Raw genomic sequence first — 23871 nt, forward strand, 5'->3', positions numbered from 1 at the left:
TTCAGACATTTGCAATATTGTCCAAACTCAAAGATACATTTTTTGAAAGATCATAAATAAGATGATCTCGAAGACTTCTCACAGTTTCAAAGACTTTGCTCTGATCAGAGCAGAGTAAACAAAGAGACCTTCCTTGTCTGATCATTTTTTAAAATAATAGTTTCCCTGGCTTACACCAAAGAAGAGACAAGTTTAGAAGTCAACTTTCAACCTTGGTCCCAAGGCACATATCTAATTATAGAGACGGTTATTATGTAGAATATTATTTCTTTCCAGACAATACAGCTGATACAATTTAATGGTTTTTCCTAATCAATTTCTCATGTTTGATTTTAAATGAAGATTCAAATACCACCAGTTGATTCAGCTGATTTCAAATTCATATTACAGATTTTTCAAAGCCCGTCTGTGTGCAGAAGCAAAATTATGAATGGCACTTCGAAGAGTTGAATTTCCCTCGGAGATATCAGAGGAACTGATGACTGAATGCAGTGCCCGATGATATGCTACAATAAAGGTATGCACAGCAGTGAATAAAGTCAAATTTTAAATAACTCTCCCACTCCCTGTTCTTTTAGTACTGCTTCTCTACCCAGAGTCTCATAAGTATTAATTTTTTCCACTGAGTAAATATTAACATTAATAATGTATACATATTAAGAAAATATTTAAATATGTTTTGAGTATTTAATACATGGTGAGAACAGAAAAAAGAGCAGATGAACACAAAAATAATTAAATAGCAATGTAATATTTCTAAACCAGTGGCTTATATAAAATGTCATCACAGAATGAATAACTTTCTAGGGAGGATCGAAAAGATTTCCAGAAGTTGTACAACTTAAGATGGTTTTAAGGATTAACAGGAGTAAAGAAGAGTGTATGCAATGTAAAAGGTATAAAAAATATGTAATATTGGAAATAGTAAATAGGAGTGTGACCTGAGGCCAGAGAGAAAATATGCAAAATACACCATGCATTTTCTACTGTTAAAGGAGCCCTAGAGGTTTCAGAATAGGAATGCATTATCAGATCTGTTTTTGAAAATATAACAGATTTGATAATAAGCTCTTATCACACAAATGAGACACACTAGTATTACAAATACTAGCATATTTTTTAGTGCCTATGTGAGACCTATATAATCTCTATACTATGTAAATCAATATATTTAAGGACAGACAAGAAAAAGAAATATTATTGTTACAGGAATGATGCCACTTTATCTAACTGGAACTCTTGTTAGAGTTTATCATTTTTTGAAATTCAACAGGACAGAGTCCTAACTTGGACATAAAACACAAATTCAAATTCTAATAGTCTTCAGTTAAAGAAGGACCTGGAACCCAAGTCCCTTTACAGTGGAATGAACTGGAAATATTTCCCCACCACGACAGAGAGAAAGATAATAAACTTCACAGAGAAATAAAAACTCACTATAATTATTTTCATCACTTTTGTTTTGTAAAGGTGTTATAATGTTTTCAATAAATATTAAATTATTACTATTACTACTTTTATTGGGTTTCTTTAATTGCTAATTGCTACTAGGCCCCATTTAAATATTCCTTTGAGAAACTTACCTCTGTGGTTTTTATAGAAAATACAATTGTTGGCACAGGTATCAGGATGAGCATCCCAAAAATTAGGACCACAACAGCACAAAGGAGGTAAAGTAATATTATACAGCTGCATTTTCTCCTGGACCTGGGCACGTAATGCTTCCACATATCTATAAAACAGTATGATCAGGCAAGGTGAACTACTGAGAAAAAAGTAAGAATGAATCCTAATTTTACAACCAGCTTTAACTGTTAAAATTATTTCATGTCTCTATACCTTGATTCTTCATCGTTGTACTGGGAAATAGCACTAGGAAAACTATATGGCTATTCACAAGCGGTATTAGCCAATTAAGATATTTAGTGAAGTTAGGTACCCTAAATAGGGACAAGTATTAGAAAACACAGTCCATTTTCTTTAATGAAAAAGAGAACTAACTTCCTACTAGGTCTCCTCTAGAATCAGAATTTCATGCAAAACTTTTCAAATTACCTTATGTGTTCTTTTTCTCTCTGTTGTTGTTTTTCTCTAGTTTCTTTCAGTTCTTCAAGTTGTAACTGGGCTAACATACCACTCATTTTTTCCCCTGAACATGGTTCTTCATTAAAGTTCATTCTTACAATCTTCTGCTCTTCAGCATAACGTTGTTGCTCTTTCTTTTTCTTAATTCTGAGAATAAAATCATAATGTAATTTGGAATTTCATAAATTTGTTATTTAAAGTTAGGTTCCACATCCGAATAACTCAAGAAACTCCCAGAAACAAGAGTCAGGAAATCAGTTTAATAATCAGTATCTTCAAGATACTGCTGATTTGAGTTTATCCTACAGTCATCGGTATACACAGCTTTTCAAAGGGAAATGAAAAGTGACTATTATTAAATTATTTTCTGTAAGAATTATAGCACAAGAGACCTCTCAAGTTAAAACTACAAGTAGACAGGACTTTTGCTTCTGGTTAGAGTGAAGTATAGGGACTGAATTTTTTCTTCCCACCTTAAATGACCAAAGAAACTGAAAAAGCAAAAAAGTAAACAAACCAAAAAAGAGGACCTGAAAGTAGAAGAGTGACTATTAGGAACTGAGATGGGGGAGTGTAGAGAGGTGAGGGTGAGAAAGGGTAGAGGGATATTGGACATGATCAACGCATAATATACGCATGTACGGAAATGTTATGGTGAAACCCATTAATTTGTATAATTAATGCATGTTAATAAAAATCAATACTGCATTGAGTTGTGAAAATCAAATGACATATCGTTTGTAAAGTCTTTTTGAAGTTGAAAACTCTGTAAGAATGGTCCATGAGAATGTTACTATTATCAGTATAGTGTAACCATGAAAATTTTGTTATATAAGAATGGGGAGAAGGAGAAAAACAGACAAATACAAGAAACAATGAATTATAAGATTCTAGACATGTGCGGGGCATTTCTGCCTTGAAAGTTTCCAGACAGTGGTACTAGACAGGAGAATTCAAATGGAGCCTCGTAAATTCCCTGAGTTAAGAAGATGGAGCTCAGAATGTAGACAAAGACAACTAGGGCTTACCTGACAAAATACCAGAGGGGACAGAGCTGCTCAGAGAAACCCAGAGATAGTCACCTAATATATAGCAGAGTACTGGCTAGTGCATGCATGTGAGGAAATGACCTGAGGCTAGGGAAATAACCATTCAAAACAATAAGAGAGAACAGTGCTTAGGGTTTGCACAATGCCTTTTCCCACCAGTCAGACTTGAAAAACTCATAATTCAGGAAGATCTTAATTCAATAACGGGCAATAATATTTAGTCTTAGACTGAGTATTGCTTTAGACCCACTTAGCAAATTGTAAAAATGAATCCTCAAAGTACTTTAACTGCCTCTCAAAACAAAACTCAAGAAATTTTATAGGAATAAAAAGATAGCCAGTGCTATTGTCTGGATCCAGAAGGTTCCCCATAGACCCAATGTGTTAAAGGTGAGAAACTGATGTGAATCCCATTTTTGAGAAACCAGCTTCTACCTCAAGGTCTGTCCAGAAGGAGGGGGCATGACCCTTGTCCTTGAAAAAACCCACAGAGCACTCCCAGGCACATAGCCACCCTGCTGAGTTGTTTCTCTGTAAATAACAGAAGAGATCTGTGCGGCCAGGTGTCCCTGACTCAGTTATGCTAGTTCCTGGAAAGACCAAAGAATGGGGCCTAATGCCTGACGGTGACCCATAGCAACCCCTTAGCAACCACCAATCAGCGTGAGACAGGGAAAATACCTGAAATGCCAGGTGACCCTCCCAGTTGTTTCGGTGATTGACAACATGTTAGGAAACCATGTAGTTTAGCACATATACCCCTTGTGGCTTAAACCAATCAGTTCAAATGTATCCACCTCTTGAACTAAGCAATCACCCTTACCCAACTTGTTCCTGCCAGTGAATGTGCTAATTAATGTCAGAGTTGTTGTTTGATTTTCCCATGGTGTGGAATGATTTGCTGTGTGATGCTTAGAGTATCCCCACAAACCTGTAAAAACTCACTGAACAAAGGACGGGGACTCACTCCCAGGACTGCTGCGTCGGAAATGATTGTGAGTCTAGGCTCAAGCTTGCAATAAAGACTCTTGTGTGATTGCATAGGATTCAGCTCCTGGAGGTCTATTGGGTTCCCATAAATCTGGTATTACATCTAGGGGCTCATCTGGGATCTCCCAGACCCCAGGACCTCTGAACCAGAGTCTAACATCCGTGAGTCTTATTATTGGTGTGTCTGTTGTCTGCTTTGTTCTGACTACGGCCCATAGAATCTGTATTCTGGGCTGGCAACTGGTCTTGGCAGACTTGCTATAGGGTCGCCAGCTGGGGCTACTGGAAGACATACCAGGCCCCCATCAGAGAGTCTTCCAACTCAATCAGAGGGGGATATAGAATCCCCCAATCTGTTCGTCTGATTTTAGGGGAAGGCGAGTTGCTCCCACCACAGTTAGCTTGTGGCCAGCACCCTACTTCCGTATTTGTCTGCAGTCTGAAAAGGGAATCTGTGTTTTGGCTTTTTGTCTGTGTCTCTGTTAAGTGTGATGGCATTGTTTTACTTTGGACTGATGCAGTGTCCCGAGTTCTGATCTACTTTAGATGTGTGGAGTAACTTGAGCCAAATTTTAGCCTAAAAATGTTCCTAGTATGCTTCTCTAGCTTCCCTGCAAATCAAAATGTCAATTTTCTGTTCTCACCTCTTACACCCCTTTGAGTTGTGTTTTAAAGAACTTTGATAAACTTTAACCCCCTTTGTTAAGCGGGATTAGGGAAGCAATGTTTTCTTTTCTTCCTTTAGTTGGCTGCCTTGAGTACACCCACTGCAGAGGGAAATGCCTGCTGGGGATCTAAGAACTGTATATCTCCCAAATTAACAAGTGAAACTCCTTTAAAACTCCCTTGTCCCTCCAGATCAAGAGAGTCACAACCTTTGGGATGGAATCCCCTGTGTTTCTCCTTTGTTAGCAAAGCAATAAATCTCCCTTTTTCTTTTTCTCAAAATCCTGTCCTCATTATTAAATTGGCATTAATTGGCTTTGAGGGCAGGAACCGAACTTTCAGTTACAAATTTTGACACCCCAGGGGGGACTCTAGAGGAGCCCCCCCCCCCCACTTTCTTGGGGAAGTCTACCTAGCACTCCAAACAACTGCATGCTGAGGATGTAAGATGAACTTTTTGAGAGCTGACTACTGGAAAGTTAAGAGATATGCGAGTGTGCCTGGGGTCGAACCAAACCAGAGGAGCTAATCCTATAAATAAAAGGAAGGACTGAGGGACTCCCAGCAGCCACCAAAGCCCCTTTTGCTTCGGGGAACTCCCGCCTTCCTTTTCTGCACTGTAAGGATTACTCCATCTCTGTCTACTTAAAAAAAAGGGGGATACTAAATGCAGTAATGTCGCCACACTGAGACCCTTGATTTTACACTTCTGATTGCCCCTCTGTGAGAACATCTATGGTGCCACTGGTGTAGGAGTCATAATTAAATGGGAGTTGGAAACTTGAGGAGATTTTTCTCTTATCTAGTCTATCTGTTTTAAAGGTTCCTGTCCATCAGCCATAGTCTGGAGCTCCTTTCTGTCTGTCATTGTGTCTTTGTTTGTATCTGTTTCTGGCCCTTTAAGACATGGGCAATAATGTGTTGATATTATAAATTGTTTCTTGGGAATGATCTTGGCTGAATGGGCTACCTACAAATGTAAATGTGTCTAAAAGATGATGCTTTACTAACAACCTGGTATCTGAATGGGTTTTTGAAGCATTGCAGTTAAAAGTTGGGTTGTCAGAGATAAAATAATAAGGAGTGCATGGTAGAAAATAAGGTATCATAGTTTTCAACATCCAAACCTATCTAATTACGGACTAAAAATGGTTAAAATGCCTTAGGCATGAGGTTTCCCCTCAGAATAGCAGTTTTCCCTGCACCTTCCAGACCTCAACCAAGACTTAAATTGAAATGCAAATGGAAGAAGCCTGCAAGCTCAGTAGGAGACTGATCTGAGGCTCAAGGGGGAAAAAAAGTAAAAGTGTCTTTTACCTGAACTCAAACTAGACTAAACCAAAAAGTAAATTGTATGGTATATACTAATTACTGGCCAGTCATTTTTTCCAGGACTCTTGCTTTTTCTTAGATTCTGTATTTTTTTTGAGCTCATGATTTTGATACTATAGACTTAGGTTAATGTTTTTCTGATAAGTTCTATTTTTATTCAACTGTGGAGTTTTTAAACATCGCAATGGAGATTTCACCTGTGAAAAGCTACAAGGCCTTTACTATTGTGTTATGTGTGCACACTTGTGTTATGTATTGTATGTCTGGATGTGCGTATGTCCATATATCATATACGTGATATGAAAATTGGCAGATATAGAAGGAATGATTATAAAATTTTTTTAAAAATGGATCCAAATATCTTTAATTCACGTGATTTAAATAGTTCGATTTAAATTGGATGAACAGATAAAAATAAAAATGCCTTTAAAATTAAGCTTACAAGTTTTTCTAGGTGTTAAAAAAAAACCAAATAAAATGTTGATGTCTATGAAATTCCTGATATGCCTTGGTTCTAGGACTTTCCTTCAACAAGGAAAAAATGGCTAACACTGCTCAATACACTTGTCTGATATTTTGATAAAATAAGTAAAAGTAGATTTGACATGGGATTATTCATTATTATGAGTAATTTTGTTAGATATCTGATTGATTTACAAGGTTAAAATGCTAAATGTTAAATATACCATCGAGTACTCTTAACTCCTTGAATTGCATTGGGTAACATTATTGATATTTTCATAGGTTGGTAAATAAGAAAAAAAGGTTTAAAGTTGCTTTGTCATCACTGAAAAGATTACTGAAATTTAAAGTCGCAACAGGTTCTATATACTTAGACATTATGTTTTCATGAAATGGTAAACAGACGTGATTTTATATACAAAGTTTTATATATACAAAGGTTTATAGAAGATTTCAATATACAAAGGCCCAAAAGTTAAGTTTTGTTTCTTTTTTCTAGAGCAAGTAATCTTAAAGAAATTAAACAGCTGGGTAAACAAGAACTGTTAACATAAAAACATCAATGTAATTGTGGTGCAATTAATGTGCTCATATATTCCAGGTATACAAGTCTCTAAGGGAGAAGCTTTAAAAGAGCGTTGTATCAAACTGGTGTTCTAAAGTTGTATGGTAATTTTAGGGTTAAAAGAAAAACATATTGGAGATTTACTTATATCATTTAATGTTCTATAACTGGACCTGTTATCAATAAGATATATAAAGTTTTATGTTACTTTTTACACTGAGGTTCAATTTATGTTTTTTTAAAGTTAATGAGAGCCTAATCTATGTAAAGGTTAATATAGTAAAACACAAAAGTTCTTTGCTACTTTTCCACAGAAGGTTAAAAGCTTCAGCCTTTCTTTAATTCATGTTTTAAATGTGATATCATATTGTGTTAGCTAATATTCATGTGACCTCAAACAATTTATGTAAACTTTGTAAAATGATATTTAAGAAGCAAAGATCAGCTTCAGAATTAGAGCATTTAAGATTTATAAAGAGCCCCGCCTTACCTGAGATAAGGCTCTGTGTCCCATCTTACTACATGTAAGAATGACTACGAAAGAAGTAGGCCAGATTTCAGTTTATTTAAACTTGTGTTCAAAAGTTGTTTTTTGTCAAGATTACTAGGATATCAAACAGGGGATATAATGTATAACTCAGCTATTACATGAACTAAATATGTTTTTACTCTTGTTAATTTTATTTTGTAGTTTTCTTATAAATGGTCTAAAGATTGCCTGTTAATGTTTGCAGAGGTATTGCTTTAAGAACACACAACCTGGGTTAATTTAAGATAATAAGTCATCACCTACAGGATAGAGAGACATTAAAGCCCAGTACTTACTTAATTTAAGACTAATGAGACTGATTTGCTAGATGTTTAAGATCAAGACTTAAAAATTAAAGTTAAATTAAAAGGGCCAAGAAAATCAATATTTGGCTCTTGCCCTCCGAGTCAGTCTGAATCTAGGGAATAGAGGAATTCTCTAAAGAGCTTTTGCATTTTGGATTTTGTAAAATTCTTTTTCTGTTGAGATAATTGTAGTTTTTCTTTTTGTATTTTGTTAATATGTTGAATTACGCTGTTTGACTTTTGAATGTGAAACCAATTCTATTCCTGGAGTTTACCCTACTTGGTAATAATATATTATCCTTTTAATATGTTGTTTGATTTTATTTCCTAAAATTTTGTTTAGAATTTTTTTGCCTTTTTAAATTTTTTTATTTGTTTTAATTATATATGACAGTAGAATGCACTTTGACACATCATACATAAATGGCATATAACTTCTCATTCATTTGGTTGTACACAATGTAGAATCACACTGGTTGTGTAGTCATATATGAACATAGAATTTTTATATCTATGATTTGAGAGATATTAGCTGGTACTTTTTCTTTCTTTCTTTTTTAAAAAAATATTTATTTTGTTGTAGATGAACACACAGTATCTTTGTTTTCATGTGGTGCTGAGTGAGGATCCCAGTGAGGATTGAATCCTTTGCTTTACCACTGAGCTAAAGCCCCAACCCCAGTACTTTTCTTTGTCCAATATCTTTGTCACGTTTTGGCTTCAGGGTAATGCTAGCCTTATAGAGTGAATTGGGAATTATTATCTCCAATTTTATTGAAAGACTTTATATACAATTGGTATTAATTTTTGCATAAGTATTTAGTAGAATTTGCCAGTAAATCCATCTGGTTCTGGACTTCTCATTGTCCAGAAAAATTCTTAGCTATATTTTCAATAGTCATGAATATAGGGCTATTTGTGTTACTAGTTTTTTTCTTAAATGAGCTTTTTTTTTTTTTTCTTAAGTGAGCTTCCAAATAATTTGTCATTTCATCTAAATTGACAAATTTAATATCATAAAATTGTCCTTAGTCTTCTTTTAATATTCATAGAATTTGAAGTAATATCAACTCTTATTTTTTATATTAATAATTTTTATCCTTCCATAGTCCAACTGACTCAAGATTTATAAATTTTATTAATCCTATTATAATGTTTTTTTGGGTTTCATTAATTTTCTTGTATCATTTTTCTGTTTTCTGATTCACTGATTTCAGTTTCAAATCTGTTATTTTTGGGCCACATAACCTCCTGATCAGGGAGATTAATGGGATCCTTGGAGAACAGAAAGCCAATCAGTGCATTTGCTATAAAGAGAAAGGTCATTAGAGAAGGGAGACATCCCTGATGCTTCCAAGGGAAGCCACATGGTCAAGCAAGACCTGGTCCCATCCTAGCGCAAATGGCACTAGCAGAACTAAGAAGCTTCTCTAAAGTTCCCCCAGGAATGACTTCCCTGGAAACTCAGCTGACTATTAACAATAGATAGAAACAAAAGTCAGCTTGTCTGCTTCATCTTAAACACCTAGCAAAAACAGTTAAAACCAAAACACAGCCATTCCTGGGCATTTAAAAATAATAATAGTTAAGGTATATACCTTGTGTTCGCCCCTAAGAAGTAAGACTGGAGGCTACAAAAGAGATTCTTAGGCAGAAATGCCTGATAACTATCAAAAACAAAACAAAACAAAAACAAACAAAAAAAAAAAACTATCAAGAGGAACTGCCAGAGTATTTTTTAATTTAAGGCCTACAGATATTCCTAACCTATACAGGTAGACATGGTATTTGCTAGTATGATTATTGAGCCCTAAGAAACAGAATTAAAGGTTTCTCTATTAGACACAGAGGTCATACTAGTAAAAGGATTTTGCAAGATCAGATGACATTAAATTATTTAACTATATCTTATGGGGATGGACATCTGTAACACTAAAAGTTAAATGTTAAAGGTCTATTGGGGTCCCATGAATCTGGTATTACAAAAGCTTGGTTCCCAGCTTGGTGCTCTTGGAAGGTGACACTTGAGGAAATGAGGCCTAATAGGAGGTCCTTAGTTTTTTGGGGACTGTGAAATTTTAACCCCTTTCTTATTTTCTCTTTCTACTCTCTGGCCATGAGGTAAGCACTCCACCATAAGCCTTCTGCCATAATGTGGTGCTTTGCCACAAGTCCAAAGTAGCAGGGTTAACCAATCAAGGTCTAGAGTTTCTGAAACCATTAGCCAAAATAAACCTTTTCTCTTTGTTAAGTAAATTATCTCAGTTATTTTATACAGCAACAGAAGTTGACCAACACATCTAGCAACCAATAAAGTAAAATTCACAATGTCATATATCCCATCAATGATCCACCAGGCACATAAAACTCATAAATGAGGAAAATAATCAATCAATGAAGAGATGCTCAATATCACTAATTATCAAGGAAATGCAAACCAAAGTCATAATGAAATGATCACTGCCTATCCACCAGCATGGCTACTATCAAAACACATATGGTGGCACACACTTGTAATCCCAGCCATGCAGGAGGCGGGGACAGGAGAACTGCAAGTTCAAGGCCAAACAGTGAGAACCAGTCTCAAAAAATAAAAGGCTGGGTAAGCTCCAGTGGCAGAGCCCCCTGAGGGTTTAATTCCCAATCCCACCAAAAAAAAAAAAAAAAAAAAAAAAAAAAAAAAAAAAAAAAGGAAAAGAAAAAAACAAACAAGGAAAAAAAAAATGAGGATATGAGAGATTGAAACCTTTGTGCATGGTTGGGATTATAAAGTAGTGTGTCATTATGAAAAACAACTATATGATCCAGTAACCTCACTTTTATGTACATATCCAAAAGAATTAAAGAATTAAAAGGAATGTCTCAAAAACATACTTATACTTTCATTTCCAGAGAAGCACTAATTCATAATAACTAAGAGGTGGACAGAACCCAAATGTAAGTTGACAGATCAATGGATAAACAAATTTTGATATATAGATATAATGGAATATTATTCAGCCTTTAAAAAAAAAAGCAAATCTTATCACATGAAATAACATGGATGAGCTTTAAGGACAGTATGCTAAGTGAAATAAGCCAGGCAAAAAAGACAAATAGTATATGATGTCACTTATAGTAAGGTTTAACGTCAAATTCACAGAGACACAAAGCAGAATGGTGGTTACTGGGGGCTGAGGAAAAGGAGAAAAGAGAAGTTGTTTCAAGAGAACAGATTTCAAATCTTCAGGATCTGCAGATCTGTTTCACAATAGTGTAAGTATACTTAACACTCCTAAAATTTTATTTTATGTGTTTTTTACCCTAATTTTAAAAATGTGTCACATAAATAAATGAATAAGTTTTAAAAGATGAAAATAAGTTGTTTTCAGACATACAAAAGTTGAAATAAATTTCATCTCCAGTAGACTCACAACTTTAAGCAATGTTAAAAGCTATCTTTCAGGAAAAAGAAAATGGTACTATGGGTTTATATATTTATGATATTTCTCACTATTTAAATCTCTTTAAAATTGGTTGCTTAAGCCAAAAAAAAAATAACAATGCAGTTTATGTGTAAAAAGTAAAATGCATGAAAATATGAATATAAAGGACAGAATGGGAAAAATGGAAATATATTATTATATGCATGAAGTGGTACAATACCATTTTAAAGCAGACAGTGAAAAGTTGGTGATGTATAGTATAAACTCTAGAATATTCAATGAAATAACATAACAAAGAGTTACAACTACTATAGATTGAGTTACAACAACAAAGGAGATTAAATGGAATCATAAAAATTGAAAAGTAATTCAAAACAAGGCAGAAAAAGAAAACAAAGAACAGGTAAAACAATAGAAAACAAATAGCAAATGATATACTCATTTCTAACACTATTGATAATCCTATTAAATGTAAAATGGTCTGAACAACTTAATTAAAGGCAGAGATTGTCACTTATGGCAAAAATTTGAGACCTGACTACATGTTGTGGACAAAAAAAGTATTTTAAATGTAAAGGTACAAATAATTTAAAACAAAAGAATAGAAGAAAAGATATATTATGCCATACTAGTTAAAAGGCTAGAATCACACACATACACCAGACATATACACATACATCAGACACGTATATATACATACATATATATGCATATATGTATGTAATATAAAATATGTATATAATATAAATGTGTACGTATATATGTACATGTGTGTATGTATATATACATACACACACACACAACACACATACATACATACACACACACACACACACACACACACACACACACCAGAAATGCAGATTTCAACCAGAAACAACTATCAGGGATAAGGAAAAGAGACATAACAACCCCAACACTTAGGTACCTGAAAACAGCTTCAAAATAAAGGAAAGACTGAGAGAGCTATAAGGAGATACAAACAAATTCTGTTACAGGCATAACTTTCAATACCCTTCCCCAAATTACTAAAAGAGTTAGGTAGGCAGAAAATGGTGAGACTGTAATAAAGTTGACTAACATTACCCAACTCAATCTAAGGGACATTTATGTAACACTATATTTATAAAAGAGCAGGATGTACATTATTCTATTGTAAGGCTCTTGAACTAGGAACATTTACCAAGATGGACAATATTCTGAGCCATAAATCAAATGTCAATAAATTTGAAAGAATTCAACTCATAGCATAGTACTCTCTAACCACATGGAATTAAATAAGAAATCAATAACAAACAGATACTTGTAAAATTGCCATGTATTTGAAAATTAAATAAAAATCCCCACGTGCTTAGAATCTAAGTAACATACTCTAAATAACCCATGATCAGAGAAGAAATAAAAAGCATAAATTAGAAGAAATTTTGAACTAAATGAAAATGAATTTATTAGATGCTGCTCAAGAATATTTAGTAGAAAATTTATTATAGTACTAAATGCTTCTGCTAAAAAAACATAAAAAAGAAGGGTCTCAAATCAAAGATCTTAGCCTTTATCTTAAGAAATTTAAAAGAGGAAGAAATCAAGCCCAAGGTAATCAGAAGAAATAACAGATTTGAAACTGAAATCAGTGAATCAGAAAACAGAAAAATGATACAAGAAAATTAATGAAACCCAAAAAAACATTATAATAGGATTAATAAAATTTATAAATCTTGAGTCAGTTGGACTATGGAAGGATAAAAATTATTAATATAAAAAATAAGAGTTGATATTACTTCAAATTCTATGAATATTAAAAGAAGACTAAGGACAATTTTATGATATTAAATTTGTCAATTTAGATGAAATGACAAATTATTTGGAAGCTCACTTAAGAAAAAAAAAAAAAAGCTCATTTAAGAAAAAAACTAGTAACACAAATAGCCCTATATTCATGACTATTGAAAATATAGCTAAGAATTTTTCTGGACAATGAGAAGTCCAGAACCAGATGGATTTACTGGCAAATTCTACTAAATACTTATGCAAAAATTAATACCAATTGTATATAAAGTCTTTCAATAAAATTGGAGATAATAATTCCCAATTCACTCTATAAGGCTAGCATTACCCTGAAGCCAAAACGTGACAAAGATATTGGACAAAGAAAAGTACTGGGGTTGGGGCTTTAGCTCAGTGGTAAAGCAAAGGATTCAATCCTCACTGGGATCCTCACTCAGCACCACATGAAAACAAAGATACTGTGTGTTCATCTACAACAAAATAAATATTTTTTTAAAAAAGAAAGAAAGAAAAAGTACCAGCTAATATCTCTCAAATCATAGATATAAAAATTCTATGTTCATATATGACTACACAACCAGTGTGATTCTACATTGTGTACAACCAAATGAATGAGAAGTTATATGCCATTTATGTATGATGTGTCAAAGTGCATTCTACTGTCATATATAATTAAAACAAATAAAAAAATTTAAAAAGGCAAAAAAATTCTAAACAAAATTTTAGGAAATAAAATCAAACAACATATTAAAAGGATAATATATTATTACCAAGTAGGGTAAACTCCAGGAATAGAATTGGTTTCACATTCAAAAGTCAAACAGCGTAATTCAACATATTAACAAAATACAAAAAGAAAAACTACAATTATCTCAACAGAAAAAGAATTTTACAAAATCCAACAACCTTTTCTTTTTGTTTTTGTATGAGGGATTGAATCCAGGGACATTTTACCATTGAGTTACATCCCCAATGCTTTTTATCTTTTATTTTGAGACAGGACATTGCTAAGTTGCTTAGGGCTTCACTAAGTTGCTGAGGCTGTCCTGAAACTTGCAATTCTCCTGCCTCAGTCACCTGAATCGCTAGAATTACAAGTATGTCCCCCCATGTCTATCTCCAACACCCATTTCTTAAAAAACTAGGAAGAGAAGAGAACTTCCTTAGTTTGATAAAGAGCATTTATTGAAAATCTACAGCTAATGTCGTACTTAATGATGAAAGACTAAATGCTTCCTCTCCAAGATCAGGGACTGTCTACTCTCATAGATTCTGTTCAACATTGTACTGGAAGTTCTAGCCAGTACATTCTGGCAAGAAAAAAGAAATAAAATACATACAATTTAAAGACAGAGGTAAAACAGTCTTTAACTGAAGTTGACAGCTATGTAAAAATCAAGAGGAATTTATAAATAACTTTAGTAAGGTCACATGGCCCAAGATTAATATCCAAAAGTCAACTGTGCATTTCTACATAGTACCAACTATCATAACGTGAAATTTTAAAACAGTACCATTTAAAATAGATCAAAAATATGTAATACTTAGGGATAGATCTGACAAAAGACATGAATTACCTATACATGGAAAACTAAAAAATATTGCTGAGGAAAATTAAAGAGTTATATAAATGGAGAGATATGCCTGATCATGGGATGGAAGACTCAATATTGTTATAAAATCAATATTAAAATTTCCCCTTGAGATTGAACACAATCCCAATTAACCAAGAAGATTTTCTTGTGGAATTTGAAACACTGATCTGATTATTAAATTCACATGGAAATGTAAAGGGCTTAGAATACCCAAGATAACTGAAAAGAAAAAACTGGAAATCTAATACTGATTTCAAGCATTATTATAAAGCTATACTAATTGGAATTTCATGGTATTAATATAAAGAGAGACAGACAGATTGATGAAACAGAAGAGAAAGTCAGAAATAATCCCCCTATACACACTCAGACAACTCATTCTCAAACACATTTACGGGAGTTATAATTTACATACCACTAATTTCATCACCACTATAATGTTATTAGAGAACATTTCCATCATTCCAAAAGGAAATATTGTACCAATGAGTAGTCACTCTCTTTTTCTCCCACAAACCTAAGCAACCGCTAACCTTCCTGTCTCTATAGATCTGCCTTCACTAGACATTTCATATAAATGGGATTATCCAATATGTAGTTAACCTTTTGTGACTGGCTTCTTTCACCTGGCATAATGTTTTCAAAGTCTATCCATGTTATAGTAGTACTTCTATTTTTACTGCTGATATCCCATTGTATGACTATGCTACATGTTATTTTCTCTACTTATCAGTTTTCAGACAATGTGGATGCTAGTTTTCAAAGTGCCTATGTTATTGCAATTTCCCACTAGGGATGTAGGAGGATTACAATTTCTCCACATCCTGACCAATATTTGTGATTATCTTTTATTTATCATGGCTATTCTAATGGTTGTAAACTAGTATCCTGTGGTTCTGATTTCCACTTCCAATAACTAATAATGTTGAGCATATTTTTTCATGTATATATTAGCTATTTTTATGTTTTCCTGGGAGAAATATCAATCTAAATCTTTGTCCACTTTTTTTGTTTCAGTGCTAGGGATAAAAATAGATGTTAGGTAGGCACTCTACACTAAGCTACATGTCCAACCTTTTGCCTACTTCTAAGTTAGATTAACTTTTTTATTATTATTATATTTATTATTATTTTGATGACACTGGGAATTGAATCCAGGACCTTGTGATGTAAAGCAAGCACTCTACCAACTGAGCTATACCCCCAGCCTTGTCTTTTTTATTATTGAGTTGCTAGAGTTCTTTATATATTCTAGGTATGTCCTTTATCAGATATAGATTTACAAATACTTTCTACTATTTCATAGTTGTCTTTTCACTTTATTTTTAAATTTTGATCATGTCCAATTTATCAATCTTCTTTTTTATTGTTTGTTGAACAACTGATTTTTTTAAAAAATATTTTTTTAGTTATTGATGGACCTTTATTTTTATTTCTTTATATGTTCTGCTGAAAATAGAACCCAGTGCCTCATACATGCTAGGCAAGCGTTCTACCACTGAGCCACAACCCCAGCCCCCCCACAACTGATTTTTGACAAACACACAAAAGCAATGCAGTACGAAAAAAATATAGCCTTTTACCATACAAAAATAGCCCTTCCACCATGTATGAAAATTAACTCAATCTAGATCACAGACCTAAATATAAAACTTAAAAGGATAATCGTTCAAGAGGAAAGCATAGAAGAAAATCTTTGTGACCTTAGGTTAGGCAAGGATTTGTTAAATATGATACAATCTATAAAAGAATAAACTGAAGGACGGGAATTCATCAAAATGTAAAAACTTCTCTTTAAAAGACAATGTGAAGATGAAGAAACAAGCCATAGACTGGAAGAAGATCTTCACAAAGCATATATTTGATAAAGGATTTGTATCCACATTATAGTAAAGGACTCTTGAACCTCAACAGTAAGACAATAATCCAAATTTAAAATTTGATTTTTCGGGCTGGGGATGTGGCTCAAGCAGTAGCGCGCTTGCCTGGCATGCGTGCGGCCCGGGTTCAATCCTCAGCACCACATACAAACAAAGATGTGTCCGTCAAAAACTAAGAAATAAATATTAATGAAAAAAATAAAATAATAAAATTTGATTTTTCAACAGACCACCAAAACCAACACACAGATGGCAAAGAAACGCATGGAAATAAGTTCAAAGTCATTCATCACTTGGGAAATGCAAACTAAAACTACAATAAGATATCACTGCACAACCACCTATTCAAATAGCTAAAATAAAAAAGACTGATCATGACAAGAGTTGTGAGAATGTAAAGAAACTTGAACCCTCATATACTGCTGTAATATAAAATATAAATATAAAATGCTGAAATGTTAGTATGTTCTTAAGGCCCCCAGAATTTTGGGAATGGCAGATGAGCACTGGTTTCAGCATAAGTCACCAGCTGCATTAGCCATTAACAAGATACGGCAGCCTGTCCTTTGAAGCTTTGAAACCAGGCACTGGCTTTTCTTAGCAATGAAAGTCCTGAGTTCTATAAATGGAACAAAGCTAGGATGATGGCATGTCTGTTTACAATATGGTTTACTAAATAATTTATGCCCACTGTTGATACTACTGATCAAAGAAAAATATTTCTTTCAAAATATTATTGCTGATTGACAATGCACTTGGTTAACCAAGAACTCTGATGGAGACGAACAATAAGAGTAATGCTATTTTAATGCCTACTAACACAACATCCATTCTATGGCACAGGGAATAATTTCAACTTTTAAGTCTTATTATTTGCAGAATATATTTTTTAAGGCTATGATTGTCATATATACTTATTTCTCTAATGCACTGGGGCAAAATAAACTGTAAGCCTTCTTAGATGCCACTGAAAGCATTTATGATTCACAGGAGAGGTCAAAATATCAACAGTAACAGGAACTTGAAAGAAGTTAATCACAACTCTTGTGGTAGATATTTAGGGATTCAAGACTTTGTGAAGGAAGTAACTGCAGATATGGTAGAAAGAGTAAGAGGACTAGAATTCAAAATGAAGCCTTGAAGATATGACTGAATTGCTGTAATCTCATGAAAAACCTTTAAAAGATGAGGAGTTGCTTCTCATGGATGAGCAAACAAAATGTTTTTGTTTTTTTTTTTTTTTGAACCAGAATCTACTTTTTTTAGGGGGGGCGGATACCAAGGATTGAACTCAGGGGCACTCAACTACTGAGCCACATCTCCAGGCTTTTTCTGTATTTTATTTAGAGACAGGGTCCCACTGAGTTGTTTAGAGCCTCGCCATTAATGAGGCTGGTTTTGAACTTGCAATCTTCTTGCTGCAGCCTCTTGAGCTGCTGGGATTACAGGCAGTGTGTCACTGCACCTGGTTGGAATCTACTTTTGTTGAAAATGTTGTTAACAGTGTTGAAAAGACAACTAAGGATTTAGAATATAACACAAATTTAGTTGATAAAGCAGAAGCAGGGTTTAAGAGGATGGGCTACAATTTTGAAAAAAGTTCTACTGTGGATAAAATGCTATTTAAAAAAATCACATTGCTACAGGGAAATCTTTCATGAAAGGAAGAGTCACTTGATGTGGTAAATTCCATTATGGTCTTATTTTAAGAAATTGCTACAGCCACTCCAACCTTCAGCAACCACCACTCTGATCAGTTAGCAACAATCAACAGTGAGGCAAGATGCTCAACCAGCAAAATTATGACTTGTTAAATGCTCAGATGAACCTTAGCATTTTTTAGCAACAATGAATTTTTAATTACATACATTTTATAGACAAAATGCTATTGCACACTTAATAGACTACAGTATTGTATAAACATGGTATTTAAAAAATTTTTTTAGTTGTATTTAGTATTGTATCCATTTGTGGTGTGGAAGGATTGAACCCAGTGCTTCACATATATTAGGCAAGTGCTTTACCATTGAGCTACAACCTCAGCCCCTAAATATAGTTTTTACGTGCACTGGGAAATCAAAAAATTCATGGGACTCTCTGTTATGATATTCACTTTATTGCAGTGGTTTGAAATTGAACTCACAATATCTCCAAGGTATTCCTATATTTAAGTCTAAAAAATGCAAACCAATCTACAGTGACAGAAAGCAAAACAGTTGCCTGCAGAAGACTTAGTAGAGGAGGCAGGAAGGATAGGTTAGCAAGATGCATGAGAAGACTTTTGGGGATGTTAGATATATTTACTCTCTTGACTTTAGTGGTGGTTTCATGTGTGTATACATATGCCAAAACTTACTACATTCTGTACTTTAAGTATATATAGTTTATTATGTATCTGCTCATTATACTCATTAAAAATACCTACTTAGGAGTAGATAGGAAATGAGTAATTAAGAAAAGGCATAAGAAAAGAGCTTTTGTGAAGAAATATGATTTGCTGGAGATGTAACTCAGTAGTGGAGTGCATGCTATAGTAGAGAGGCTGTAGCAATTTCTTAAAATACGACAATAATGAAATTTGCCTTATCAGTTGACTCTTCCTTTCACAAAAGATTTCCTTGTGAGTGCTGTGAAGCTGTTTGAGAGCATCCACAAGGCCCTGGGTTCAATTCCTAACACCAAAAAGAAACAGAATTGATTAAAGATTAGAACTTATTAATACACGTTGAAAAGGCCAAGTACTAAAAGTTATTTTGAAACAAATGAGCTACTATTTCCTAAACAATACTATGAGACCAACTCTCATTCATACCTGTTCAATGAGGCATGGACTACTGAGAATTCTGGGTTTTCATCCATTTGTGGCAGGCCATGAACTCCAGGGTAATCAGTCTTCCATTTTGTTAGATTAACAAGGTATAAGTTAAAAATCTGGAAGACATCCTACAAAGGCTGAAAGATCAGGTAAGTTATGATAACTGTGGAACCAAATCTGTCCATATTCCAACAGCTAATCACTGGCCACCTCCGGGAGAAACAAGGTCATCTTAAATAAGGATTTTGTTACAACTGCCCTCCCCATACTTGCTAGTATTTCCTAAGCTACAACTATAAACCTAAATTGAGTATTTCTCAAAGAGTATAGAACATAAAAACAGTTTTTATGGCATATTTCAAACTCAAATGCAACATAACATTATAATACGGTAGAGAGAGAAATTTCATTATCTTAACCTGGGCAGAGGGATATCTTTTTATGCTAGTAAAGATCAAGATTTAAAAGCATATAAGGCAGGGTACTAGGAGTGTGAGAAGGGAATGTGGAAAAAGGCCAAAATAGGCAGATACATTTTATAATTAACCTTAAAATATATTTTGCCTTGCTTTCTTAAAATAAGCTAGAGAATAAATGGAAAAGTTTAAAAGACTACAGATTTTTAAAGCTGAGCCTAAGATCACAGTTACTCTTTGCTAGGAATCTAACACACAAAGATCTTATCCCAAAAAGCCAGTAAAGGAAAAATATTTGAGGACATTCATATTTGTTAAATTTAATAACTCCTGACCTTGTGAAAAAGGTAATGAACTAATTGAGGTTTTCAATAATGAAATATAAATGGAACCCAGTGGATGACAACAGAAAAGATGAACCATCAAATTCAAAATATACTTTAATTTGTACACTACAAGCAAAAGCATAAACAATTTCATATGAAGTTCTTACTTACCAGAATAATTCTCTATACCAATTACTCTCTACATCAGTAAACTAAGAGGATTGTTTTTTAAGTGTCAACACCTTAAATCTTGGTACTGGGACAGTCAGGTACTAGAAATGATGAAATCAAGTCCCTTCCTCTTTTTTTTTTTAATATTTATTTTTTAGAAGTAGTGGGACACAATATCTTTGTTTATTTATTTTTATGTGGTGCTGAGGATCGAACCCAAGGCCTCACACGTGCTAGATGAGCGCTTTACCACAATTCCAGCTCCCCTTCCTCTCTTCACAACTATTCTTCTCCTTGTAGTCAAACATCATGATTGAGTTATCTAGATTTTCTGTCTTTAGTTTCACACTTCCTTACTCATTCCAAAATAGCTCTAAGATCCATTATTTCACCAAACCAGCTCTAAGGTCACTGGTGGACTACAAACATTTAATTCATTTAGTATTTACCTTCTCAACAGGAACAATATTGTTCCCAAGGACGGGGGAATCTTAGATATGAAAATAACTTGCTGCCCTCCAAAAAGCCACAGTACATAATCAGAAATTGCATTTTATCTGTGTATTAAAATTTTAAGGGGAGCAATGTGGAAAAAAAAAGTCTTTAAAAAGCTCTGTAAAGGCATCATAATGAAGGTTGAGAAATATTGAGGAAGCATTTTTCAGTCTTCATTTTACTTGCCCTCTGAGAAATATTTAATATTAAGCCGGTGCGGTGGTGCACACCTGTAATCCCAGCGGCTCAGGAGGCTGAGGCAGGAGGATCACAAGTTCAAAGCCAGCCTTAGCAATTTAGCAAGGCTAAGTAACTCAGTGAGACCCTGTCTCTAAATAAAATATAAAAAAAGGGCTGGGGACGTGCTCAGTGGTTAAGTGCCTCTGGGCTCAATCCCCAGTACCAAAAAAATTTTTTTAAAAAAGAAAAAGAAATATTTAACATTGTTAATTACACCTTCCTTCTTGTAATTTTCCTCTTCCTCAGCCTCTGTGACACAATATTTTCCCCTGGATTTCCTCATATATCCTTTAGACCATCCTTCTCTGTCTCTTTTATAAGCCCATCTAACCAAAGTTCAATTCTAGGCACTCTCCTCTCCTTACCTATATATTCTCCATAGGTGACTTAATATATATACTTTCTGTTCCAGTTCCCACACATAACCACCTGTAACTAACGAATAAAGCTAAACTCCAATCCAGGTCATTCCCATGAGAGTCAAAACTACTTATCTACCTGCCAATATGACATCTCAACTTAATGTCTCACAGAAACTTTTTGGGAAAAGAATCCACAGCTTTGGTCATATTCTCAAGTTGTTCTTAACAACTGTCTTTTAGAGTAGTTTCAGAAGGGACGATAAAATCCAAAATGACAGTTCTAACTACAAAAGTTGATACAAATAATTATTCTAAAAACAAGTTTCTATTCTCTTATGTAAATATACCTTCTATTGATACATAATGGAAACCAGTCTAGGTCAGAAATTAACATGTCAATTCATCTGTTTCTCTCAGAGTAATGATAGAAATACTATTCTAACTTCTCTAGTTATGCTAAAAGGTATTTTGAAACCAGCACATATTTTTCAATAAAAGAGAAGTAAGAGTGTAAGAGATTGCAAATTGGTTTATAAACTTAGTATTCTAGATATTCACAATTAAACAATAGACATGAATATTTGCATTTTTGAAGAGAATCCTATAAACAAAATGACATCACTAGGAAATTGTATATAAAAAAATATAAAAATATATTCCTATAATTCCAACAACCTATAAATTCTTCTTGTTTTTCAGTCATCTTCCATAGAATGTCATAACACTACCCTTTCCAAAGTTAACTAAAATGGAGACTAGAATCAAAACTGAGGGCTATCTTTTTATTCCATGGATTCTTCCTATGTGAACAATATAAAACTGATTCATATACATTAGTAGTGAAAGAGGTGCTCTGTCAGAAAAACGACTTCTCAAGGAGGCAGAAGAAATCTGCCTCGTTAACACAATAGGATTAAGTCCTAATCTAGTATAGTCTAAATCTTTGCCTGCTGGTCTTGTTTCTGTCTCCTGATCCCTGATTCTGACAGTATTATTCCTTAGTGATTTCAGAAATCACTACTAAGAATAATTAAACATTTTCTACTGGACTCTCTACTTGGATTTCCTTTAAGTACCTCAAACCCAATATGCTCCAATCTAAACTTATCCTCTCCACCTCCACCTCCTTCCTAGCAAATCTGTTTAATAGCAGTACCCCATTTATCTGGTGGCAGGAGCCATAAATCTGGGACTTATCCTTAAATTCTCCTCAGACAAAATCCTATTAGCTCTCTTAACAGTTCTTCTCTTAAAACTGTTTCCCATTCTTTGCCACTTTTGCTTGACTTATGTGACAGGACACATTACAGATTTTAAAAGTTAAGGTGATGGAGTCAAATATGAGATTAAATCCCATTACCTAATTTCTCTGAAGCTCATTTTCGCATTTATAAAATAAAAAAGAACAATAAAATCTACCTTATAAGATAATTAATGATTAAATGGGCTAATGCCTCTGAAGACTCAACATTGTAAACATTCTCCAAATGGTAGCTACTACTGCCTTGCAGGGTTGTACTGATTAAATGAGAATAATCTGTGGAAAGCAGTGGACACACAGTAAAGGTTTAATATGTTTTAAAATAATTAATTTCATTCTCTTCTCTAAGGATATTACTTCAATAATCTCCTCACATTTAGTCACATCTATTCCTACAATGCTTTCTAGTGGGCTCTGAACCTTTTCTGTATAAAGTCCAACTTCCTTCTTTATACATATTAATCTCTTTATGATCTTTTCTTTCCTTATTTCTTAAGGCTCACTTCTGCCATTTCTTCAGTTCTAATCACATCAAGTTCAGAAGTGTCATGTTCTCTTACAAATCATTGCTTTTGGCAGGCCTATTTCTTTTGCCTAGAATTTTCTGTTCACTCTTTCTTCAATCTAATCCCTACTTTGTCTTATGCCATTCCTATTAATAGCTCAAAACTCATTTCAGGAAGTCTTGCCTTTCCTTCTGACACTATGTACCTTCAAATTTGGTTTCTAACCCCATTCTCCCACATATTCTTGAATTTTTTTCTTCTAGTGAAAAGAGTAGCAATTAACATTTACTGAACATATACTATGTGCCAGATAAGTTAAGCACATTTACATATAGTATTAACCACATTTACATATTTCTTCATTTAATCCTCACAGCAACTTTATGAGGTATGTAGCATTATTACCCTTATTTTACAAAGAGGAAACTGAGGATTGCAGAGTTAGCTTTCCCAAAGTCACATAGCTGTCAGGTAGCAGAGCTAGGACTTTAATATAAAGTATTATAATTATCTATTTATTTATCTTCTTCTCCACTAATCAATCAAATCTATTTAACCAGTTCCCTGAAGACTGGGATCATGCTTTTTATTTCTTCTACATCCTAAATCTA

General features: G+C 33.8%; 1 protein-coding gene across 8 annotated transcripts in view; it reads right to left on the reverse strand.

The window, feature by feature from the left end:
* Positions 1 to 245: 245 nt before the first annotated feature.
* Positions 246 to 23871, reverse strand: part of Ccdc15 (coiled-coil domain containing 15) — a 67274-nt gene continuing 43648 nt past the window's right edge. For 7 of the 8 annotated variants that reach the window (XM_076846216.1, XM_076846215.1, XM_076846213.1 and 4 more), the window contains 3 exons: positions 2056 to 2232; positions 1584 to 1732; positions 246 to 506 (listed from right to left, as the gene is read on the reverse strand). In XM_076846216.1, the coding sequence (XP_076702331.1) occupies positions 385 to 506; positions 1584 to 1732; positions 2056 to 2232 (448 nt within the window). In that variant the 3' untranslated portion in view covers positions 246 to 384. Of the gene's footprint in view, positions 507 to 1583; positions 1733 to 2055; positions 2233 to 23871 lie in introns of those variants that run through there. The other variant, XR_013090375.1, reaches the window with a different exon arrangement.

This window comes from Callospermophilus lateralis, chromosome 2, assembly GCF_048772815.1.
Source record: "Callospermophilus lateralis isolate mCalLat2 chromosome 2, mCalLat2.hap1, whole genome shotgun sequence".
In the NCBI taxonomy this organism is placed as follows: Eukaryota; Metazoa; Chordata; class Mammalia; order Rodentia; family Sciuridae; genus Callospermophilus; species Callospermophilus lateralis.